This window comes from Numida meleagris, chromosome 3 (genome assembly GCF_002078875.1).
Source record: "Numida meleagris isolate 19003 breed g44 Domestic line chromosome 3, NumMel1.0, whole genome shotgun sequence".
In the NCBI taxonomy this organism is placed as follows: Eukaryota; Metazoa; Chordata; class Aves; order Galliformes; family Numididae; genus Numida; species Numida meleagris.
The window spans coordinates 54838843-54862867 of NC_034411.1; the positions used below are offsets into that span (position 1 = coordinate 54838843).

At 41.0% G+C, this 24025-nt stretch overlaps 1 protein-coding gene across 6 annotated transcripts in view; it reads right to left on the reverse strand.

Moving 5' to 3' along the window:
- PDE7B (phosphodiesterase 7B) overlaps window positions 1–24025 on the reverse strand; it is a 167389-nt gene that overhangs the window by 5145 nt on the left and 138219 nt on the right. For all 6 annotated transcript variants that reach the window (XM_021389857.1, XM_021389856.1, XM_021389858.1 and 3 more), the window contains 8 exons: window positions 19528–19679; window positions 16659–16722; window positions 14555–14650; window positions 12843–12943; window positions 11062–11193; window positions 7216–7307; window positions 5088–5232; window positions 3017–3113 (listed from right to left, as the gene is read on the reverse strand). In XM_021389857.1, coding sequence (XP_021245532.1) covers window positions 3017–3113; window positions 5088–5232; window positions 7216–7307; window positions 11062–11193; window positions 12843–12943; window positions 14555–14650; window positions 16659–16722; window positions 19528–19679 — 879 coding nt within the window. The remainder of the gene's footprint in view (window positions 1–3016; window positions 3114–5087; window positions 5233–7215; window positions 7308–11061; window positions 11194–12842; window positions 12944–14554; window positions 14651–16658; window positions 16723–19527; window positions 19680–24025) is intronic.

Consider the following 24025-nt stretch of genomic DNA (forward strand, 5'->3'; position numbering starts at 1 on the left):
TTTTTTTTTTTCTTTAAGGTATCAGAGAAACTAACTAAGCATGCAAAGAAGAAAAATATCTTTAAGGAAAGGTGACTTTTGAATGAATGTTAAATGTAAACACTTAACTGTTTTTAGAACCTTCATTTTTTAAATAGCTTCTCTCACATCCTACTAGAAAGTGCAGTGAGTTGCTACTGTATGCTGTTAAAGGATGATGGTGCCTGGCAGTCCACAGCTGTGTCTGCACTAGTAAACTACTACAAGCCAGAGCAACAGTTCATGTGTCAAGTCATAGGATTAGGGTTATAAATGTGAAAGAAGGATGAAATTGAAGTTTGTCTTACATTTGTATTATATATAGATGGGTATTGGGGCTATCGCTATGCTGAACTTACATCACTTACTTAATTCTCTGGGTATTCCAGGAAGTCCTATCAGAGTCACTTGCACAGGATAGACTTGAAACAAAGTGGTTGACTGAACTCCTTGCCACCTTCACAGCACGGTATGGGATCAACTGAAGGATGATGTCTCTGGGTGTGAAGCTGGGACTGTCCTGAAGACTCCTGCAGTGACTATCCCTACAGTCTGCTTTAAATTGTTGATGAACAGCCCGGGTGAGGGATTTGCTCACCCTAGCTGCCACCTCACCTGCAGCAAAATTGCCAAAACAGGGCATTGAGAAGATGCTTAAAAGCAGTCAGTAGAAACTGCTCCTGCAGGTGCAGAAAGGGTCATGCAGGACACTTCCATACATGGGTAAGAACATTAAGAGGTGTTTCTTTTGTGCCTAACAGTGATCGATAGCAATGATCATACAGACGCTGGAGTGGCAGGAGAGGACCACAGGTCAGCTATATACAAGAATGCAGCAGCAGAACAGCTCAGGGAGCCTTGACTGCTCCGGTTGAAGCTGCCGTTGCCATGCAGACAGCTACCATCTGTCCTGCTGGGGAGATTTGATTTCCACATGTAAGCATTAGCCCATTAAAATATTGCTGTAAATTAATATTTTTTAAACACTGTGAGCGGAACACTCATCTTTTGTGATTGTTTACATTCTCTCTCTGAGACACGACCAGGCTCCAAGTCTTTGGGGGTACTGCATGAGGTACAGACCCTTCCTATCTCAGGCACAGGAGGGATGGGAAACCAGCTGTGCACAAGCTATGCTGTACTGCTCATTCATTTTATTTACTAATAAGGATATTGGAAGTGCTGCTTAGAAGAAACATATCTATAAACAAGTCTGACCTGCTAGAGAAGACAAAACATCGTATTCAACCTAAAAGAAACATTCTGCTTCATATCCACTGTTTCTGTTCAAAAGCATTTTTATTTTGTACCTAGTAGCAGACAGTTTTGACTTGAGTGTTTTAGTGCCCACTTGCCCTCTATAGTCCTGTACATACTACGATGCCTTTCTCTCTACTGCAGCACACAATTGCATCTTAAATGTGAGGGGACTGTCTTCATTTTAACTAGATAGTTAGGAAATACCAGGGAACCATTTTGAGCTTCACAAACAATCAACTGCTATTAAAATAGCATTAGAAATGTTTTGTTTAAAAAAAAAAATTCAAAATTTTGTATGCATAACAGAAGGAAGATTAAACAATGCACTAATTCTGGTATTACCTGCCTCAACTGTAGTTAAAAATCAGACCAGAAGAGCAATTGTTTTCAAATGTCACAAAAAATACCTTCTAACCCCAGCACTGTTTTTAAGGAGGTAAAGAGGCCTAAAATAATATATATTTTTAAGTAATAATGATATCTGACTACGTGACATTTATTTTTTTGGTCACGCTTACTTGCCAGGATTACATAGCCACCAGTGACAGTCAAACTGTGTTTTTTGTACACTCTCCCACATAACTAAGTGCTCTTATTTTCCTTGTACAGCTCTAACTGGTCTTGAACATAGAGTGCATATAACTGGTCTCAGAGGTATATTTTAGAAATTCTGCTGGTGTGTTTTGAGTCTTGGGGAAAAGGCAAAAATTTGTAAGAGCTGAGGCTGCTGTCTTTCTCAGCATGTTCTCTCAGTGCCATAAAGATGTGGTATGGGACAACTGGGGCCCTGCCCTCGTGTCTGAGATATTATGCCTTGGCTATACATCTGATGACACAAACCCACATCCTGCAAGTTGCTTCTGTTGCTGTGAAAGCATCAAAGTCAAAGACATTTCACCGGCTTAAACTGACATTGGCCAAAAATTAACTTCTATTTGTCCTTGTTTGTTAGTATTATGGACTAACTGTACTAGGTACCAGCCCAAATGTCGCTTAATTCTGTACTGCAGAATTTTTAACTGAATTGAGTACTTCATAGTGTGCTCTTCCAGAATTTGTGCTGCTTGCCTGAGGCTCTCAGGCTGCTGTGAACAAAGAATTTAGCAGTGATTAAACTCTGCTGCACCCTGCCCGTGTTGTAGCACAGCATGACCTTGCCTATGCAGATAGAGCCAAATAGTGCAATTACTGTGTTTAAAAAAAGCCCTGCATGACTGAGCTCTCTGCAGGGGTCTGAAGCATTTGCAATAGGTTCTAGCAGAGCATTGGCTTGCCTACTTTGTTCCTGTAAGCCGTGTGAGGGGGGCTTGCCATGCTGGGGAACCGCTTTTGAACTCTCTGCATTTGTACGCAAAAGAGTGCGTCATGTTTGGGAAACTTGGAGGGTGAGACTCCTGTAGGAGTTGTAGTGAGAGTCTGAACAGTGAGATAAAACACAGAGGCTCATGGGATGATTCAAGGCCAGGCTGGATGAAGCCCTGGGCAGCCTTATCTAGTGCCTGATTTAGAGGGTGGCAACCCTGCCTGCGGTGGAACTAGATGATCCCTTCCAACCCAAGCCAATCTGTGATTTTGATGCACTGGAGCCCTGGCGTGATTTGGGCTTGGAAATGCTAAGGCTGGGTTCCTCTGTGAAATCTAAGAGCTGAGGTGCAGCACACCGCAAGAGGATTCGAGGCCCAAGGCAGGCTGCCTCCACGTAGCAGCTCTGCGTCCCAAGCAGGGGGCAGGGGCTGACCTTGCCGGTAGAACTCCTCACAAACCCGCTCGCTCCACTGCTTGCTCAGCTCCCACAGCCGGCAGGGGTTGCAGATATCAGCGCACTTGAGCGCAATCTGAAAGTGAAGGAGAAAAGCAGTGGTGAGAAAAGAGATTATTATCCAGTCGTGCTTCAGTAGTAAATCTGCAGTCATGAAACTCCCGGGCCTCACCAGCAGGAAGGGTTAAGACCACCTGTTGGGCATTGCGTCTCACTCAAATATGCCTTTTGAGGAAAGCGCATTTACTTCAGCTGCAAACAAACCTTTCATTCAGCCCTCTGGCTTACTGCAGTGAGAACAAGAGGAGGGCCAAATTCCAAGATGGCAAAGTCTTCTGGATATTCCCTGCTAGGAGCAAGCCAAGACAAGCTGCAGGCTAGCTCCTGCTGATTGCCTGGCTCAGCTCCATGAGCGATGCTGAGGGAAGGACGAGCCAAGCCGGTGTGAGACCACGCGGGCGTCGCTTCCCTGTGGTCTGAGTGACCTCTCATCTCACTTTAGTTACACTTCATTTTAATGTCTGCGTGTTTTCCTTTACAATGCTCAGCACAGGGCTCTGTGCATCGCCTCTGGCTTCGTTTCACTTAGCTAACCAGTGCTATTATGTGCTTTGCAGGGGAATGAGTACAGCAGGGCAAGAGATTTTTACAATCAAGTAACTGCTTCAGAAAAGTGAGCTATGTAATGGTCTGTCTGTCTTACACCTTAGAACAAGGTGCTGTGAGCCTCGCTTCTTCCTAGACAGACTGAACACAGTCAGTCAGCTTGACAGAGGGCAGAATTCATCTGGCACTGAGAGAGGAAAACAGAAGTGTTTCCTGTATAAATTCAGATCTGTTAACCAGAGGAGGGAGGTCTCCAAGTCTCTTTTCTCTCTGGATTAAATTGATTAGCCTTAATGTTACTGTGTATTAAAACAACATTGCCAACATTCTTTAACCTATCCTAATCAGTGAAGGCTTCTTGTTTTTTTTTTCCTTCTTCCACAAATAATCCTCCAACTAAGCAAATATCACCAGGCCTCTGCCCTATTTTCTATCTATCTACAAGGAAGTGCATAAGGAATTTTTTTGCTGTAGTTGAGATCTGTAATCCCTGTGCCTCGGCATTTGCACAACTTTCTTGCCTAATCTATCCAGAAATATGATAAACCCATCCACGGGCTGTGCAGGAATCTGACAGAAGACCATGTTTCATGGAGGACAGACGAGAAGATAGCTGCATTTCCCACACTTCTGGAGGGGTAAGAAGCAAAAGATCAGCACTTATTTCCTTGCAGCTGTCACCTTTCCCGTAACCTCAACAGAGTGGAAATGTGTAGATGTTTGTTTTGTAAACGACAATGATTAAACTCTTTTATGTATTTAAGAAGGAAATTGATGCCGTTTCTCCACAGAAGCATGTATATACAGCTACTTTAATCACAATAACGCGTTAATAGGTAGAGGTTTATTCTGAGGAGTCTGTTAATGACTGAAGCTTAGCTGGAAGAATCAGTTTGAATGTTTGATTTTTAAATAAAACATGGTTTCTTCATTAGATGGAAATATTCAGTAGAGAAACACCTGCTGCCATGGCAACAGCTGTCTCTGCAGAGGCAGTTTATGAACATCAGTCACAGGAACAGCACTTGGACACCTGATGTCAGGTTGTCTTGGGAAGAACACTGAGGAGGGGGCACTTCTGCCCATCACTACAAAATAACACCAGCAAAGTGATATTTGCCACAAGGAGAATAAAATCAAGGCGTTACCTGGAAAGAGATGTGGTGGTCTAGAAATAATTAGTTGCTTATCATCATTTCTGAGCATGTGACACTGTCTGCTACATTCCCAGCTTTTTAACTCAAGGTGATCACATAAAGTAATACTAGAGGCACCTTAAGCTTTTCTGACATGCCAGGTGGTGGAAGAAGAGTTTACAGTGATAGGCAAGGTGATGCTGTTGGTCAGACACACTATCCCACACTATTCTAATGTGTATTAGGAAGTATCGTGACTTGAAAAACAAATAAGAAAACAATAGTGGAAACAAATCTTTAAAAGTTACCTGAAGCATAAAATGTCTGTCTCGTGCATCCTCCAGTCTCAAATCCTGATTGTCAAGGTGAGACTTCAGACGAATCAAAAACTCATTCTGTCTGTTGATGTCTGTTGCCAAGATCAGGGAGCCTAACTGCTGTTCGATGTCCTGTCTGCAATTAAGGAAAATAAGCCCCATCAGTCATGGAACCATTGGATACTAATAGCTCTAAACAACCTGCTATAAACCACAGCTAGCATAAAGCTTCCTTGTTCTTTATGGAGCCAATCTGATCTGACTGGTCATTTTCTGGTGGGGTTGTTAAGGTACCACTTGCTCTAGCTGCCTAAATGGCTTCAGCATGAAGGGATAATGTGGAAGAAAAATGCTTGTTTGTGTAGGTGGTTGTGAAAGCTTCCAGAAAGTGCTATGAAAGGGAAAAATCAATAGCATGGTGCATCTAGAAAAATGCTCATGTCTTACTCCATCTGGTCTGAGCTGGGTGCTGAATAATGCAGCTTTAAAGTAGGACTGAACAGAAGTTGTCGGTTTGACGAGAAGGATTTCTGAAGGGGTACAGAGCTTACTGCTTCCAGGTAACCTGTTCATATTCCTGGCAAGGTCACTTGTGATTAAACCTTAGCATTGCAGGGTATTCACTGGCTCAATCTCCATTCCTTGGTAAGAGCAGCAGGACATTCAGCCTACTCCAGACATGCCCAACCCACGGCCTGCAGGCCGCATGCAGCCCAGCACAGCTCACACTGCAGCCGCCCCCTGCCCCACGCCATCATGGCAGCGGCCCAGCCCCTCAGCACCAACTGAACATCAGTGCATCGATGGGGGCACAGTGCAGTGCCAGCTCACAGTGATGGCAGATACTTTTATGGATTTTGATACACTGGCTAGACACAGTCCTGTGAACAGCAAAAATATGCAGCTGTGCTTTCTGTTTTGATAAAGGAATTTCAGAACAGGTTATAAAAGTGCCAAAAAAAATCATCAATTTTTTGGTTTATTTGTAACTCCATTTTCAGTCCACATAAATACGTTACTTGTGAATTTTCAAATGGAATGTGTAGAGCTGCAATCCAAAATCTTTACCAGATTTTTATAAGCCCTCTCTTACCAGAGAGAAATACTCCTCACTTCACAGTTATACCTTATTTGTGTCATCGCGTTTTGGCAGTACGTACATTTGTGAACAACCATTCTGAAGGATGAAGCACAGGAAGAATAAAATTTCATCAACAGTCTGTGATGAATACCTTGAGAGCTCACTGAGAACTGCAGCAACTGCCATTGAACTGGACTGATGCATTAATTTCACAAAAACAAGGTCATATATCCCACTAGTTTTATGGTTTTGTTGCTTTTGTATATGTTTTAACAAAAACATTAAAAATTAAAATAAGTTTTGTTACTTTACATACATTAATTATATCATATATTTTATGAGGGTTGCTCTGAAAGTAATGTCTCCTGTTTTATTACAGTGGTCCACAACATCAGAAGCAGATGTTGGTGGCATGGTAGTAGAGGCTGAACCTTCCCAACAAGATTCCCTTACATGTTGTTGCAGAGCGACAGATGGCAGCAGAGGGACAGTCTGACAGAATGGCATGAAGAAATGTGTGTCACTGAACTACTCCATGTGGAAACAGTGGCACCCACTGACATTTACTGATGCTTGCTGAATGTTGATGGTGACCAAACAGTGGATGTGAGCACAGTGAGGCAGTGGGTGGTGCATTTCAGCAGTGGCAACAGTGACAGTGGGTCACCTCCGCTGGTGCAGATTTTTATGAGCACAGCATGCAGGCTCTTATTCATCGCTGGTGAAAATGCACAGCTAATGGAGGTTACTGTGTTGAAAAAGAATGCTTTGTAGTTGAGAATTTGCTCTATTAAATAGTGTTGTTGTAATTGTTCTACTGGTTGTAGTTTCCACGGAAATAATTAGGAGGCATTACTTTTGGAGCAACTTTTGTAGATGTGCCCCTAGATACCTCCTTTTCACTCAGTGCAGCCCAGGCAACCCAAAAGGTTAGACAGCCTACTCTGAAGTCTGGCCTCTCTGTCCATGTCCTTTGAAGAAGAATGAAGGAAGCAAAGAATTAATCTCAGAGATGCGATTTCTCTAGCTGACACTTACGTCACCTCCTTGGGCAGATGAGCGAGGAGCCGTGATTCTCGAAGCATGCCTATCGTAGATCTCCAGTGATGATTTTCTAGCACTGAAACATTCTGGCAGGAACGAAAGGGATACATGCAAGGATTAGGCAGGTACATATGATAAAGTTACACATCTGTCATATCACATGATGCCTCGACTTGGCTGAAAATTGTTTGCTGTAACAAAACTAAAGACATAATTGCTCTGAAAATCTGCTTTTTAGCCACCTTTCGGGTTTGAAGAATCGGTCTGGATTTCTAGAGTTAAGGACATTGTGCTCCTAGGTATCCCAGCCAAGATCGGCCCTATAGTCCTGCATTTTTGATTCCTGCTGTCAACAGAGGAGTTAATCTCATCTGAGTATGAGGTAGTTTATGTTCTAACAGATTTATTAACAAATGAATTAAATCATGACTACAAAATCTAATTTGGCTTTTGGTCCTACGCTGACTTCTCAGTTTTTACAGTTTGAATGCAGAGTAGACAAGAAAAAGAAAACCAAACTGCTAAACTTCTCCTGGAGTCGACTGGAAGCTCCCAGCAGCTGATCAGTGAAAGCAAGATAATACCAGCATCACTGCGCACTGCAGGCACCAGCAATGTAGTCTACAGTTTGTTTCCAACAACCCAACAAAACATCCTCCAATGAACTAAACACAGCAGAGCACACATTGCAGAACTGTCTGTCACTCAACAATAGGGACAGTTTTGGGGAGTCATAGCATCTTTTGGAAACTAGTTAGTGGCTTTTTCAGTAGACGGACACTAGATTAAAGAAAAAAAAACAACAACACAAAAAGTGCATGCCACAACCTAACCTTTTGGGCAGGCAGAACAACAAGGACTCCAACCTGTCACTGTCCACTAAAGTATAGGGGCCAGTATCCCTCTCTCTGGCCACTGTTAATCTTTGGTCCCCTTCTGCAGTCATACAACTGAGACGTAGCTATGCAAATGTGAGAGCACAAATCTGATAGATTTGCCATTACAATATTTTCTGCAGTTTGTTCTGATGTTTTTGAATTCACATTTACTGCTTATATTTTGGTATATATTTTTTGCTTCCCTAATAGAAATCGGATAACTGGGGAAAAACAACAAAGAAACAACAGCTTTCCAACCATAAGAAATCAGAACAAGCTATGAAGCTAAGAACAAGTCTAATGACTTTTGACAGCAATTCTGTTCATCAGCCAACTCAAATATCCTTCTTCTCTTCTTGCCTAAATACATCAGGATGGGCTTTTGCAACCCTGTACTCTGGCCAAGGAAAAATAAGGGACTATAGTAGGATGCAACTTTTTTTTTCTTCTTTTTTTCCCCTTCCGTCATCTCCCTGATCTCAGTGCTGAATCCTGGTCCCTGCGGTTTCTCCAGGTTCCCAGGCTGCCACCATGCTACCCCTACAGTAAAATGCCTGTCACCCTCGGGAGGGCTGATGTGTGCTGCAGACAGTGACCGTGTGCACAGGTTCCCACCTGCTGCATCCAGCCCCACAGATTTCTCCCAGCGTAGGTCCCCCAGAGAGCACCCCATGCCTCCCAGAGCTACAGCTGGATTGAGCTAAACCATTGCTAGTGGGTTGTCTGCATTTCTCCTCTGTCATATTATCAGCATGAATATGTAAAGATTTCTTGGTCAAGAACGCAGAGCAAGCATGTCTGTGAAAAGATTACGCTAGCTGAATTAAAATATAGAATAAAGTTAATTTCAAACACTGTAGCTTCATGTGTTAAGTAAGTGCTTATCTTCTTGTATTTATTGTGAGATTTCTCCCTTCTGTACTCCTGCCTGCCCTCAGCTACAAGCAGAACCCTAACAGAAGTGTTTTGCATTTTGTTTTTGTCTCCGCACCTTTTGGCAGTGTCGGCTCCCATCCACCTCACAGAGCAGAGCACACTGTGGGGCCCGCTGTCCACCCTGTCACACCTCGGTTCCCCCTCTACAGCATTGCTCATTCTTATCAAACAAATGCTTTACCGGCATGGAAAGAGGCTCTTTTCTCTCTGACTGGCTCACAGCTGAGTTTGAAAGACTGTCAGTCTCTGCTCTGCTACTACTTACACTTACTGTGCTGGCATGGAGTGCTCCTGAGCTCTGTATAGAAACCTGCTTGCCTGACACTTGGTCACACTGAAGGCGAGCCAGAGCACGACTGAGCATGTAAGCATCCAAGCACAACCTCGCATCCAACTAATAGTTACTCAAAGGAAAAAAAGTTGGGTATCCAATCGAGATTTCCATTTCTGTAAATCCCCGCTCTTTGCCTGCTGCTATTTGAGAACTTAAAGCCAGTACAGCATCTAGTACCCCATATTTGAAGTACAGGGAGCTGGGAAAAGGAAAGGCCAAGTTAACTAGTGACAAGTGAGCACGAAGTCATATGACTCCCCTGTTAAATGCAGGCAGCCAGAATCCCTGAAGCTGTTGCCAACAATTAGGAGTCAGCTCTTCCATCTAGGAACACTCTACTGTCTTATTAAGCCTAATTGCCATTAGTTATCTGATCACTTAGGCTGGAGGGGAGATTACCCATGCAGGGAAAAAATCCATGTGACGGCCTGCAGACTGGCGTTTTCAGCTCTGATCTCCAGAGAGATTGCTTTCTTACACTTCTATTTTTTGAAAAATTAACAGTAGCACAGATTTATTTTAAAAGTGGAATGTTAGGAAGTCTCTGTTCACATCAACTGCCTAAAACTAGAGGATTGCCATAACACAAACTTCAGGACTATGGCAAAATCTCCAATCTGCAACAGAGCCAGTCACAAAACTTGGAGTCTCTGAGCATCGACGTGTTCTGGCTGGGGATCCCATGGCCCAGCTTGTTCCTGTGTCTCAGGGCACAAGGACAACTGAATCCTAACACAACCAATTGCGTAACATTAAACCCAAAAGTCTGGGTAGGGCAAAACAAGAGAGAACCTCCTGACAAGTACTAAGCAAGTCACAGCAAACTCCTGATTTCCATCTGTACAGAAACACACACAGCTATTAGTGAGTCTTCCTCAGTTAGATTAATTTCTAACTTAGGATATTCTATTTCTGGTACCTTCTTACAAAGGTTGAAGTTGACTCTTCTGAAGGATAGAAATCACTACAATCACCATTTAATTACTAGGAATTACATTTAGTGCAACCAAAATGAGTTATGGCATTGCTCAAGTGTACACATACAGAGATGTGCATATACTATACATGCAAATACACATGCAAGCAAAGATAGCTTGTTTATACATAAATGACAATTGTAGACAAAATTCAGTGCTACAGTAATTGACACGGGCCAAAAATTTAAATATGTTCAGAAAAGACCACAGAAAACAGTGGAAGACGGGTTAATTGATGGGTTCATTGATGGTCATTGAACCATCAATGAGCTGTGCTTTTGTTTCAGGGAGTCTTCTACTATTGCTTGTTGGAGCTGAGAGTATAAATACCAGGTGAGAGACAATGCTGTACTTATCCCAGGCTTCTGTCTCTCTCCGAGACCTTTTACTGGTTGCGGTCAGGAAACTGGTCTAGACAGCCTGTGGCATGACCTATGGTGGCTGCTTTTAAGCCCTTTCCTTATATCTCTAGGCATGTTTGTGTAAATATCTACTTTTCATTTGGTTTCCTCTATCTTCTGGTTTTTTTTTTTCTTTTTTTTTTTAAGTTGCTGCATTCATTAGTTGTTCCATTTTCCTAGAGTCATGTGAAGCAAAAGCTTCCTTTAACATAATGCCAATTTAAGATATCTTTGCTGTTCACTTGCTTGCTCAAGGAAAAAGAAATACAAACTGACACCATTTTACAAATTATCAACCTGGTAAGTGCTTTTACCTGGTACAGGCTGGCAAGGTGGTGTTTCGTTTTGATCAAAAACGGCTGGTTGACCCCTGGATGATCCACATCATGAGCTGCAGCAGCCAGCAGTCCAAGCATGATGTCCGATGGGGTGAGGAAGTTGGCAAGCTGAATCACACATTAATCATAACAAGAAAGCAAACAGTAAACACTTCCCCCAGCCCCATCCCCCCTTTTGGCAGACAAACAAACCAGCTGACTACATGGAACTGCTCAGTTTTGTAGGAGAGTGCACAGACATCAAGAACAGAATAAACTAATAAACTGTGAACAACCTTTTTGAGGTGATTATTGAACAAATATCTACAAAGAATATCAGACTATATTAATGTTACTCCAATCTGTATTTCTATTTCTTATCTCTTTATTGTTTATGGCTATATATGGACCGTTATACACATGTTTGAGCTTAATCTAAGAGATTCAATGTAAAATAGTAACTATACCAGCACATTGATGTGTATTAGTATCCACACTAAGGGCCCTGCCTCACTCATTATTTAGCAACACCAACAACACATCATGCTTCATTTTTCTAGTAGAGCATTACCCTGTAAAATGCAGATTTTACAGATTTTTGAAATTTTAAAATGGGTCATTAGATAATCTCAGTTCAATTGCTGGTATTTTCTAAGAGAATATTATTTCATTTTCCAACTTCAGGCATACAAGTCTGAAAAACCACCCAGATTTTTTTCTACTATAGTTTATTATTCAGAAACAAATTGTGTTGTCACTGGAAAAAAAAATTGGAAGACTTAGTATCTTATGCTCCTGAGAGTGAGTTAGTTATTACCAGCCTGATGAGCGTGTGCAGTCTCTGATATGAAAGAAGCATGCTGTGATGAGGAATTAACAAGTTTTGTACAGATATGGATGCTGGCTTTCCTCTGCACTTTTTGTCAGGAGAGACTTGCAGATCTTGCAGGAAATGGAAGTGCAGGAAAACTGAGGTTTGCTGCTATCCTCACGATTTCTATATTGTGGTCTAACCATTTGCTAATTCTAGCATAACTTTGTTTTGTTTAAGTCAAATCAGGAAAAATTAGTTATGCTCTTATACTGTAGCTCAGCATTATTAGGGGGCCAACAAAAAAGCTAGGGAGGGACTTTTTATAAGGGCATGTAGTGACAGGACAAGGGGAAATGGTTTTAAACTGGAAGAGGGTGGATTTAGACTAGATATTAGGAAGAAATTCTTTACTGTGAGGGTGGTGAGACACCAGAAAAGGTTGCCTAGCGAGGCTGTGGATGCCCCCTCCCTGGAAGCACTCAAGGCCAGGCTGGATGGGGCTTTGAGCAACCTGGTCTAGAGGGAGGCGTTCCAGCCCATAGCACGGGGGTTGGAACTGGGTGATCTTAAAGGTCCCTTCGAACCCAAACCATTCTATGATTCTATGATTATAGTATTAAATTGCCTTCCAATATTGCATTAAACATCATCATTGTCTAACACTCTCATTTTGTGAGGGCTTACTGCAACATTTAAGAAGCTGCTGCTGGCTCATGTAGGGGATACCCTTGCAACAACCCCAGTCAAAGGGACTGTATGCCCACTTTTAGTGTTTCACTGCCAAATTTAGTATGCTGAAATATTGATGTGAGGGCTGATGCCCTGAAGTGACTTCAAGTTTGCAATCATTTTCTGCTATCTAAAAAATAGTGCTTTTTTTAAAGTTTTTTTTTTTTTTTTAAATCCTGGGAATACAATTTGAGCATTATCTGAAAGCAACATCAGTGTGAAAGGCTGTCCTTACCTTGGGCTCCCTTAGATAGCAATGCATAGCTTGTGTGACGTCAGCAGCATGGACAGCATTGTGATAAGGGTTCTGGCTGTGATAATCTTCTTGAACCATAACTGGGAAACAAAACAGAAAACAAAGATCCTTTTGTCTCTGAATTCCATAGTCACAACCAGGAACAGGGTTTAAAATACAATTTGAAGTTTTGCAGTCAGCTGCCCAAAGAGTTTCTTCAAATACCTGTAGCTTACTTAGACTGGTGCTCTCATTGCGAAAAAAAAAATGCATGAAAGGATTTGTGAGGCCCATGGGGATACACTCAGTGTAGTTCATAAATCAACTCTTTCTTGCCTTAGTGAAGGCTCTCATTCAGGAGTAAAATAAATAAGGAAGAAAGGCAAATTTATCCACAACGGAGTGTAATTATTTAGGCTGCTGTCAGGGGGGAGTAATATGTCATTACGGCAGTACTGCCTGATTTACAGCAGCAGGAGGAGAGGCCCTGACATGCTGGCACCATTTGCTGTTTGAGGACTACAGTCCAAGGCATTCCTACAGTGAGTCAAAAGATACTGCATTTGCGTATTTAAAGCAAGATCTCCTGTGTCAGCCACATCTGTGCTTCCATTTTAAAATACTAGTCCCTCGTTTCAGCTTATGGAGCTGGAATAGTGCCACTTGAATGCTGAGTGCATCCCTGTTAACTCTCATTTGCACTAGCACAGAAGACCACTGAGGTTTGTGCTTCAAGTTCATCTGCTCCTTGCAGCAATGCCTGCACCGCCTTGGGGCAACAAAACTCAAATGGTGGAAGTTGCACGTGCCCCCACCCAAAATGCTCTTCTTCTTACCATCAAATTGGTCAGACAGCTAAAATTACCACAGTGCTTGTCTCCAGCATGGGCCACACCAAAGCAAATCCCAGCCTACACTTTGTTTTCAGCTCATCTGAAGCTATAGTCAGTAACCCTTTAAACCCTGAGTGCTTCAGCTCTCACAAACTGAATATCCACCTCGTGTCAGGTCACAGCAGCTAGCACAGCCAGGGAGATCTACCTGTCTCCACACTAGAGGAAAGTCTTCCAGAAGCAACGGTAGTGCATTCTTAAAGAAGAGATCCTGCCTTTGAAACTCTGTCTGACACTCTGACAAAACAGCATTCAGCTGCATTCAAAACATGATGCAGAAAGCAATTGATTTTGGCCAATTTCTTCTTTTGGTTTGCAGACAGCATGGGGCTAATATTTCTGTTGGCAGTAACAGCAGCAGGGGCTTTCATCAACACTGTTCAGTGTAGACAGCTTGATATGATTTGTTAAATTTTGCACATAAGCTTTTAACTGCCCTGGGTCTCAGTGGTCTATTAGTGAAATAATGTTGCAGTACCACAATTGTATTGTGCATGGGTAGGTCTCGCAATGCATGCCTGCCTGTGTGGGCCTCCTCTGCCTGCCACATCTCTGCATGACATACATTCTTCTAAATCATCAGTGCAACCGTGGTACTGGGATGCTTAAGTCCAATACAGAGCCTTTTAAGACTCTCAACTGACTTAACAGGTACTGAATTGAGTCCCCTTGTACCCCAGTAGATATCACAGAAATATTTGAAGTAATTGCAACAATGTTGTGATTTTACACAGATATGCAGAACAAGCCGTTGCCTTTTTTGAGGCCCTATTTAAGCTGTAACCTGCATTTAATGATGGTTTGAAGGTGAGCACTTACCTAAAAACCTATGTAACGTAACCATATCTAGCTGGAAATGGTGAATAAGTCCATGCACATTGAAGAGGTGACAGAGCAGTGTTACGAGACTGTTTCCTAAAAGCAGAGAGGAACAACTCTCAGATTGCTTTAACATGTAGTTATCAACCAAACAAGTCTAAAAATGTCGGTAGTTTCCTGTTCATCAGTTCCTATTACCTTAGTTCCCAACACATCAGCTTAGATGGTATTCATACACTCAAAAATAGCTTATATAAATTATTCTCTTACACAATCAAAACTTGACAGTATGTCTGTGTCAGTGGAATGCTATTCTGGTGTTCCATTTTGTCTGCTATTTCAGTTTGACACAGAAGGCCAACTGATCAACTGGATATCTTTGGACAGGATTGTTTGTAAACCACACCATCTTCATAATCCAAGTTTCCTCCAGAAATGACAGAAAGAGCAAATGGCTTTTCTGCCACTTTGGCTTGCCATACTGTACAAAATGAGAATTCTGTAGCTTGTAATTGAAGCTTTTAATTTTATATTTGACTGTGAAACACATACATAATCCACATGCCTAGCTCAGCTACAAGTGCATCTCACAATGACGCAGACAGGAAAATGAGTTACAGATTTACGATCTCAAGTCCCACTTGGTAATGTTGGTCTTACTGTGAATTTCATACTAGGAACACTGACAAAATTGAGCCTAAGTATCAACTATATATCAACTATATTATATGATCAACTATGCACACACACAGTGTTTAGAAAAGTTTGCACTGCATAATTCAATACCAATGTTTCCAGAAAAGTTAGAAAAAAAAAAAAACACCCAACAAACCGACCCATACAAAATATAAACAATGTCTGAAGGGAGTCTTTTCTTATTTAATGTAACTCAGCAAAGAAAATAAACATATGGACATGGAGGCTTACTTGGCCTTGGCTACTAACCAGAGGCAAAGAAAGGTGATTTGGAAGAAATATGCTTTTACTTCTCTTGCCATTTGCAGTCGTTTCCACTCTTCCCTGCCAGTCGCTCAGCCAAATTACCCTCTAAACCAACTTTCCTACACCTTCTGCCACAGTCAAATCTACTTAGATTGGGAGTGAGGAATGGGGGACCTCATTCCTACAAGCAATACAGAAAGGCCAAAGGTGTGATTGTGATCTCTTCAGCAGCTGCCCAACCCAAATTCACTACCCAGATACAACTTGGTATGTGCTATGATAGGCACATATTTAGATTCATAGAATCATTAAGGTTGGAAAAGACCACCAAGACCATCCAGTCCAGCCATCCACCTACCATCAATATTGTCTACTAAATCATGCCGTTTAGTACCACATCTCCTAGATCCTTGAACACCTCCAGGGACGGTGACTCCACCACCTCCCTGTGCAGCCCATTCCAGCACCTGACCACTCTTTTGGAGAAGTTTTCCTAATATCCAACCTGAATCACTCCTGGTACAACTTGAGGCCATTCCCTCTAGTCCTATCACTAGTTACATGGAAGAAGAGGCTGACCTCCACCTCGTTACAACCTCCCTTTGGGGAGTTGTAGAGGGCAATAAGGTCTCCCCTGGGCCTCCTCTTCTCCAGACTGAACAACCCCAGTTCCTTCAGCTGCTCCTCTCAAGACTTGCTCTTCAGATTCCTCACCAGCTTCACTGCCGTTCTCTGGACATGCTCCAGTTTCATGGAGTTATAATGTCTTACATACTTTTCCTATTTTCTTCTATCCAGATGGTTGACACAAAGCAAAGATATTTTTGGTTAAAGGCATTTTGTACTGATGGAAAGAGACCTCCTATCAGCTTATCTATTCATGTATCTAATAGGTCTCTTGTAAAGTTGCTTTGGAGTTTCACACATAAAGGAAACTGAAACAGTTCACAAAAAAAACACACTTTAAACGTTTTCAAATTGTTATGAACATTCTGGTAAAAGCTTGAAATGATCAAGGATGTGATTTTAAGAGGAGTTAATTGTGTCCAAGTCTCTTCAGTAATCTCAACGGGAAAAGTTTAGTAAAATAGTAGTTGCACATTTTTAAGATAGTCATATGTAAGATACCTTAAATAGATATTTTTCTTTTTTAAGTGCTTACCATTTGTCAAGCGGTCGAACAAGAAAATGTCAAAATCCCACATTCCCACTTTGGATAGCATATGCTAGAAAAACAAATACAAAAAGTCAAAATATTGGTATGTCAAACTGCAAAGTAGATTGAAGTTATTATTCTGTATTGAAGTTGCAGGAACCAATTACCTGATTAAAGTTTTGCTCAGGAAAGCTATAGAGATGTATTTTAAATACCAACGTTAAGAACCAAATTTAGCTATATTACGAGGACTGCTTAGAAAGATTCAGATAGAATCACCAAGGTTGGAAAAGATCTCCAAGATCATCCAGTCCAACTGTTCACCTATCACCAATATTTCCCTCTAAACCATGTCCCTTAGCACCAAATCTCCTAGTTTCTTGAACACCTCCAGGGACAGTAACTCCACCATCTCTGTGGGCAGCCTGTTGCAGCGCCTGATCATTCTTTGGGAGAAGTTTTTCCTAATATCCAACCTGAATTTCCCCTGGTGCAACTTGAAGCTATTTCCTCTTGTCCTATTGCTAGTTACATGGGAAAAGAGGCTCACATCAATAAAGATATTGAACAGGACAGGCTCCAATACCAACTTGGAAAGTAATGCCTCCTATTTTATTATGATGACCCATGACATCAGAGGTGGATGTTGATGGTATGGCAGTAGAGGCTGAACTTTCCCACCAATCTTCTGCTAATTTTGTTGCTATGTGACAGATGGCAGCAGAGGGGCAGTCTGACAGAATGGTGTCTGACATGGAAGAGTGTATGAAGCAAGGAGTGCCACTGAATTCCCTCGTGTGGAAGCAGTGGCATTCACTGACATTCACTGATGCTTGCTGAACGTTGATGGAGACCAAACAGCAGAGGTCAACACAGTGAGGCAGTGGATGCTCCATTTCAGCATTAGTGACCATGATGTGGAAGACAATCCACATTCTGCATGGCCTTGCACAGCTGTCACACCACAAAATTCAGAGCATCTCAATCAGCTCATCCGTGCAAATTATTGGCAATTATGACCAGGCAGCTGTGTAAGGAGCTTAATATCAGCTTCAATGCACTGGAAACGATGGTGGCAGCGTTTGAATATTGCGAAGTTTGTGCCAGGTGGGTCCCATGAATGCTCACATGGGAACAGAAATAATACTGTATGCAAGTTTGTCAGGACCTACTGAATCAATACGAGGCTGAAGGTGACAGCTTCCTGGATCATATCATTACCAGTGATGAGATGTGGTGCTACCACTATGAGTCGGAGTTAAAAATGGCAGTCCATGGAGTGACGTGGGAAATCGCCATTGAATAGAAGGTTCAAGATGCCACCCTCAGTGGGTAAAGCAATGTGCACTGTCTTTTGGGACAGGAAAGGAGTGATCCTTCTGGATTTCCTGGAACCAGGACAATCAACTCTGACCACTATATTGTGACTCTGATTAAGCTGAAGGCTCCAGTTTCCACAGTCAGTCCGGAGAAGAAGACAATCTTTCTCTTGCAACACAATGATGCAAGGCCCCATACCAGTTTGGAGACAGTGGAGTGCACTGCCAATCCTGGCTGCACTGATCTACCATACCCACTGTATCTGGATTTGGTGCAATCTGATTTCCATCTGTTCAGGACAATAAATGATGGATTGCATGGGCAACATTTTCCTAGCAACAATGCCATTGTAGGAGCTGTGAAACAGTGGGTCACCTCCACTAGTACAGATTTTTATGAGCAAGGCCTACAAGCTCTTATTCACTGCTGGTGAAAATGCATAGCTAATCGTGGTGATCATGTTGAAAAAATAGTGTTTTGTAGCTGAGAATTTGCACTATCAAACAGCATTACTGCACCCTTTTTAAATGTTGTTGTTTCCGTGGAAATAAATAGGAGGCATAACTTTCAGAGCAACCTATGTACATAAAACACCACTTGCACTATTAACCAAAGAGGTTTTGAACTTGACAGTAAAGGAGGCCTCAAACAGAGCTCAAAACATGAAAAAATGTACAACAAAATATCATGAAAATAATTGCTTTTGCCTTACAACTTCTAAAAATTTTTCTTTCATGTCCCCACATCAATTCAGTACAAATTTTCTTAGGATTTTATTATAGCAAAATATAATCACAGTATCATAGAATGGCTTGGGTTGGAAGGGACCTCAAGGATCAAGTTCCATTGAGAATATGAATTCCATTTTGATAAACTTGTACACAATTACCAGCCTTTACGAATTTAGAGTACTTTTGTGAAGCACACTGAGCCATGGAGAAGAATCCATCACTGCTACCATATGCAGCATTTTTATAGCTACATCTCTTCAGCTAAGAGACTAACTCTCTAAAAATATGAGTATAAATTTTCTAGGCATGCAATCGTGCCACTAGTTGTGCAAATTTTGTTACAAATGACATTCAAAGGAAGTTTAAGAGTTAAGAAAGGAAAGAATTACATTATGATTATCAAGAAGTTCTTTGCAGTGATTATTCCCTGTTTCTTAGACTTTGCCATTATGGGGTGCTCTTAACTGCTTCATACCCACCGTGATACAGCAGCTTTTCTTTTTTTGAGCAAATGAATTAAATCTTGTGTCAAGGTTATAGCTATTCAAACCAGTTATTCAGTCAGGGATACTACTTCATTATTTAATAAATCCAGATTACAATTTCACTAAAGAGAACCTGAAAATGCTGAATAGATTTGGACATCATCTTGTTGCCTTGAGACTAGGTCTTTGAGGCTGTAAATAGGTTTTTGGTAAAGCAGTCAACTAGCATGGACCATTTAAGAAAGATCAGGCATACATTTTCTTATCTGAGCAATGAAACAAAACTTACACTCTTTAGGATATTATTAAGATGCATGGAGATCTGGAGACCCATCTTACCCTTGCTTGCCCAAGGTAGTCCTCATCCAGCAGGTACAGAGAGGCTTGTGGTATGATTCCACGCAGTAATCGGGATGCATGGAAATACCTCTGAAAACTTAACAGTCTTTTCACCTTTTTCTTGGTGCCAATTTCCCCTGAGAGTGCTGTATCTACAAAAAGCAATCAGTACAGAAACTATGAAGACCAAGATCAAGGACAACATTCTCAATTATTTATTAAAGAGACACAGCAAAAAGTTTGCTATAATGATACAGAAATCATAACGTTCATGCTTCTTGCCAGCCCTCATGAAGGGGAAGCATTCAAATTACTATACTTCAGCTTAATACATTTGTTTAGATCAGAAAGGAAATACATCCCAGTAAACAGAGGAGTAATATAGGACTTGGAAGGTCTGAGTTCAAGACACTACCACAGACTTTAATGTGAAAAAAATCACCATGGGTGTAATATATCATGTAACTGTGGAGGGGTTAATATGAAGCTCTAGATGGCAAATGAGACAGGCCTGACACAGCAGCATGAGTGGTTTCTTGCAAACAAACAGAAGTAATGTTTCATGATCTGTAATAAAATAGAAAGTTCCTTGCAGGCAAATGGACAGGAAGATTCTCTCTACAGTTAGCGCTTGTAAGAAGTTAAAAGAACTTCTTCATATTGGGTAGACTCCAAGCAGACACTGGTGGCCTTAAGCACAGCATTTGCAATACAGCAACTACTCTCATTGTCAATTTGTGACAAAAAAAAGTGACACCAAGAAAGACCTCAAAACATGGTCTGAGAGCACAAAGGCATGACTCAGTTTTGGAAGAAGAGAGAAAAAAGCAGCAAGTACTATATACTTCCTATATAGTATAGCAAATTATAAACAAAGAAAACATTTTAGTCCTCCACTTAAGAAGTATATACAGGTAATTCCTTCCTTTTTTAGTTACACAAAAGAATATGCTCTTCCAAGTCAGCATCAGGAAAATTTTATTCCTTAATACTATATTAGGAAATATTCATACTTGACTAAATGTGCCAAAAAAAAAAAAAAGAAAAGAAAAAAAGGAAAAAAGCTATTGCACAGTGATTAAATCTGTAATTAGAGTAATTATATTACTTTACTGTTAAGTAAGAACAATATGCATGATTCCCAAAGCTGGCAGTGACCTAGGTCATTCTATCTGAACTTTTAACAGAACCTCACGCACAGCTGCAATGTTTGTGTTTTGCAGTCTGGTCTAAGTTTTGGAAAAAGAGACAGTTGTTAGAAGGCAGTAAGATACAATAGCTTTGTTACATATCAAAACTTCAATTGTGGAATTTGGGGTACTAAAATGTATGCTATAATATCTGCCTAAAGTGAACAAACTGTAAGGCTCACGTGGGAAGGATTTAGTAATTACAGGCAATTTTGAAATTAACATGAAAGACGAGCAAGAATATATTTTGTTTATACGCATAAAACTTCCCTCAAGAACTGCGTTTAATCATTGTGGCAACTTCTGAATGTTTTGTTTACCTAAAACAACATAATGTGTCTCAGTCAGAGATGTGCATTCTCTTATCCTGTGGAGTTACTGCCTAGCAGAGAGATTGGAGAATCCCATTTTCGTATGCTGAAAAAAATTATTGCAGGGACTGCAGTAACATACCTACACACTTACAGGAGCATCCGTATAAGCTTTCCTCGTAAAGCTTGATGTTTACAAAAACACAGCTTACGTGAGCTCACAGTGCATCTCCCAATGTGTTTTAGCAGGCAGCAAGCAGACATACACTCTTCATGAGGTCATTTGACATCCACATCACGTGTACACGCTACCAAATCATAGACAATGTCTGGACGCTGCATGTAGCCCTCAAGAGGTTAGTAAGCCCTAGTGAGCCATAGCAGTCACCTTTCTGTTAACAGAGCTCCTCCAGTTACGCAGATCTGGTCACCCTAACACGACCCACAGCACACTACAGCCCAACCTCTGTTATTTCAGGGAAAGAGGCTTCCTGCACTAGGAACTGCTATGAGTTTTCTTTCAGATTTCTTTGCTGAGCAGGAGTGTGCCCGCAGGCAGCGTGAACATAAAAATTACAGAGGTTATGTTAACAATGGCTGAGTTAACATCCAGGAACAATCACATAAATCAAATTTGGACAAGGATGTACTTAACACTACACCAGACATTCATTACATTGTTATTGTTCTTTTCAAGTAAACAAACTTGGTTATGCATTCAAATAACGCCTGTGAGTTTTCCTTCACAGCATCTCCTTTTTTTATTTTACTGCAGCTCAGTGCACAATAAAAGCAGGTCACTCAGCAGTATGAATGGGTAACAACAGGCTTATTAATTTTCTAAAGCCCACTGATTCAGAAGCAGAAAATGCTTTTTCCTTTTCTTTCTGAAAGGATGGAAAATAAAAGGAGCATACACAAATCAGGTTTAAACATCTGCCTTTGACTCATACAATTTACAGTACCCTGCCCCCGTTCTGAGGACATAAAGATATTGGTACCCATCCACTGCTCTTCAAGTATCTGCCTGAAGAATCAGGCAGGATTGATGGAGAGGTGCTGAAATATCTGAAGGATAAAATGAGAGGATCAGAATGTCAATTTATTGCCCAGATCATCTGAAAACAGAGAGGACCCTGGGAAGCAATTAGCCTCCATAATACCAGAGACAATTTCCCCGCTTTGACAGCTGACTAGAATGCTTTTATAGAGAGCTCAAGATGCATTCATTTAATTGACTCATGAGGAAGAGTTGGTATTTGTCCATTGTTTATTTGGTTGTTTTTTTTGGCCAAATCATGCCAGGCATTTAGGTTACATTTACAGAAGTCTTATTCGGCAAACAGTGCATGACATGGTTACTAATTTTTTCTTACAAAGATGAGCACATAGCTCTGATGATAGAAAAGAAAAAAGCTGTGCCTTCTCACTGACTTACTTACATTAGGGATTTTTTACATCAATCGAAAGACAGAGCAGCATGAGTAAGGAAAGTGAACTAGCACACGTAAAGTAAAAATTAATTCCCAAATTTACATTTCAAATTTGAACTTTGGAGAAAGCATTGGTAAACTAGAAGTAGTACGGGTAACCTCTACTCTCTGCACTGTCTAAGCTTTTCCATTACCCTGCATGGTGCAGTCCAAAAACCTTCAGAAAAGAAACTACAGTTTTGAAGATAGGACTGAGAAAACACACAAGGCACAATAAACCTACAAAAGAGAACTGTCAATTGAAAGCTTTCAGCCAAGTGTAGAAGGACCAAGATGCTCAGATAAATATCTCAGCAGCACTTCTGAATCTTGGTTGGTCACCACAACTAAGACGACAGAGATGAACACCTTACGCTATCTACTGTCTACAGATCACGAAGTGTTGTATTGAAATCTCGTACATTTAGAAATCCTCATGAGACTTCTTCAACCTAGAGAGGAATCCAAAGAAGTTTTTATACACATTTTGTTTTCACTCACTGCTCTAATGTATTTAAAATGACACCAACGATAAGTAACTATGAGGTTTTGGGGCAGGATCATTGTTTGTAATACTTTGTTTTAAGTACCATGCCCAAGCATTTTTAACTATTGTAATATAAATTGTTAATTATACTAATATTCAAAATACCTAAACATTAAGTGCGTAATGATCAAGTAAAAGTGATTTATTTCATTCACTGTCTTCTTTATCCTCGTAAGTATGAATACACAAAATATGATAACAAAACTTTAATAAGCAAGTACGAGCAAATTGTGTTCTTTGCTCCTTGACTTTTGATAAAACTCAGTTTTAGACATTAAGTGCTTTCTGTTAGCTGCCACTTTTCATATGTGTTACTACTGTATTACTTTTCTCGGAATGGGTAAACACAGTCTTCACAGTCATCCAATTAGGAAGAGGCTATGAGAAAGAAAGTGGGACTCCAACCACATCAGGGAAAAGCTAAAAATCAGCAGGAATAAAAAACCTTTAAAATTTTGAGTTAAGATTAAATTCTTCAACTTCCTGCATAACCGCATGAAATCAGTGCAGTGCCCCGTTTACAGGAGAGGAGCTTGTATGCTTCTTTGGCTAATATAGTTAATGAAATGTGAGAGGTTCCAGAACACCAGTTTTCCAGGTCATGTTGCTATGGGGTTTCCTTCTCTTGAAACATTATGCTTCAGGTGATGGTGGCCTGTAACAGGTCACTTTCCAAATCATAAAATTCCTGCACAATTGCTGGCATCTTGAAGAACACCTGTCGTACAGCTTTCCTACCACTCCAAAACATATTACTTCTGAGACTGAAAGAACTAGGGTTGCAGAAGCCAAGGAAGTAACAGAATATTAGCCTTAATGACAGAAGGAGGTATAGATTATATCCAAATTACAGATGAATTTAGATTTGATTTTCTTCACATTTTACAGTCTTTATTGGGGTCATCCGTCATCATTATGGAAACAAACATCTTGGTATCTCTTATTAAGCCTCCTACAAGCCCTCAGGAAACAGTATGC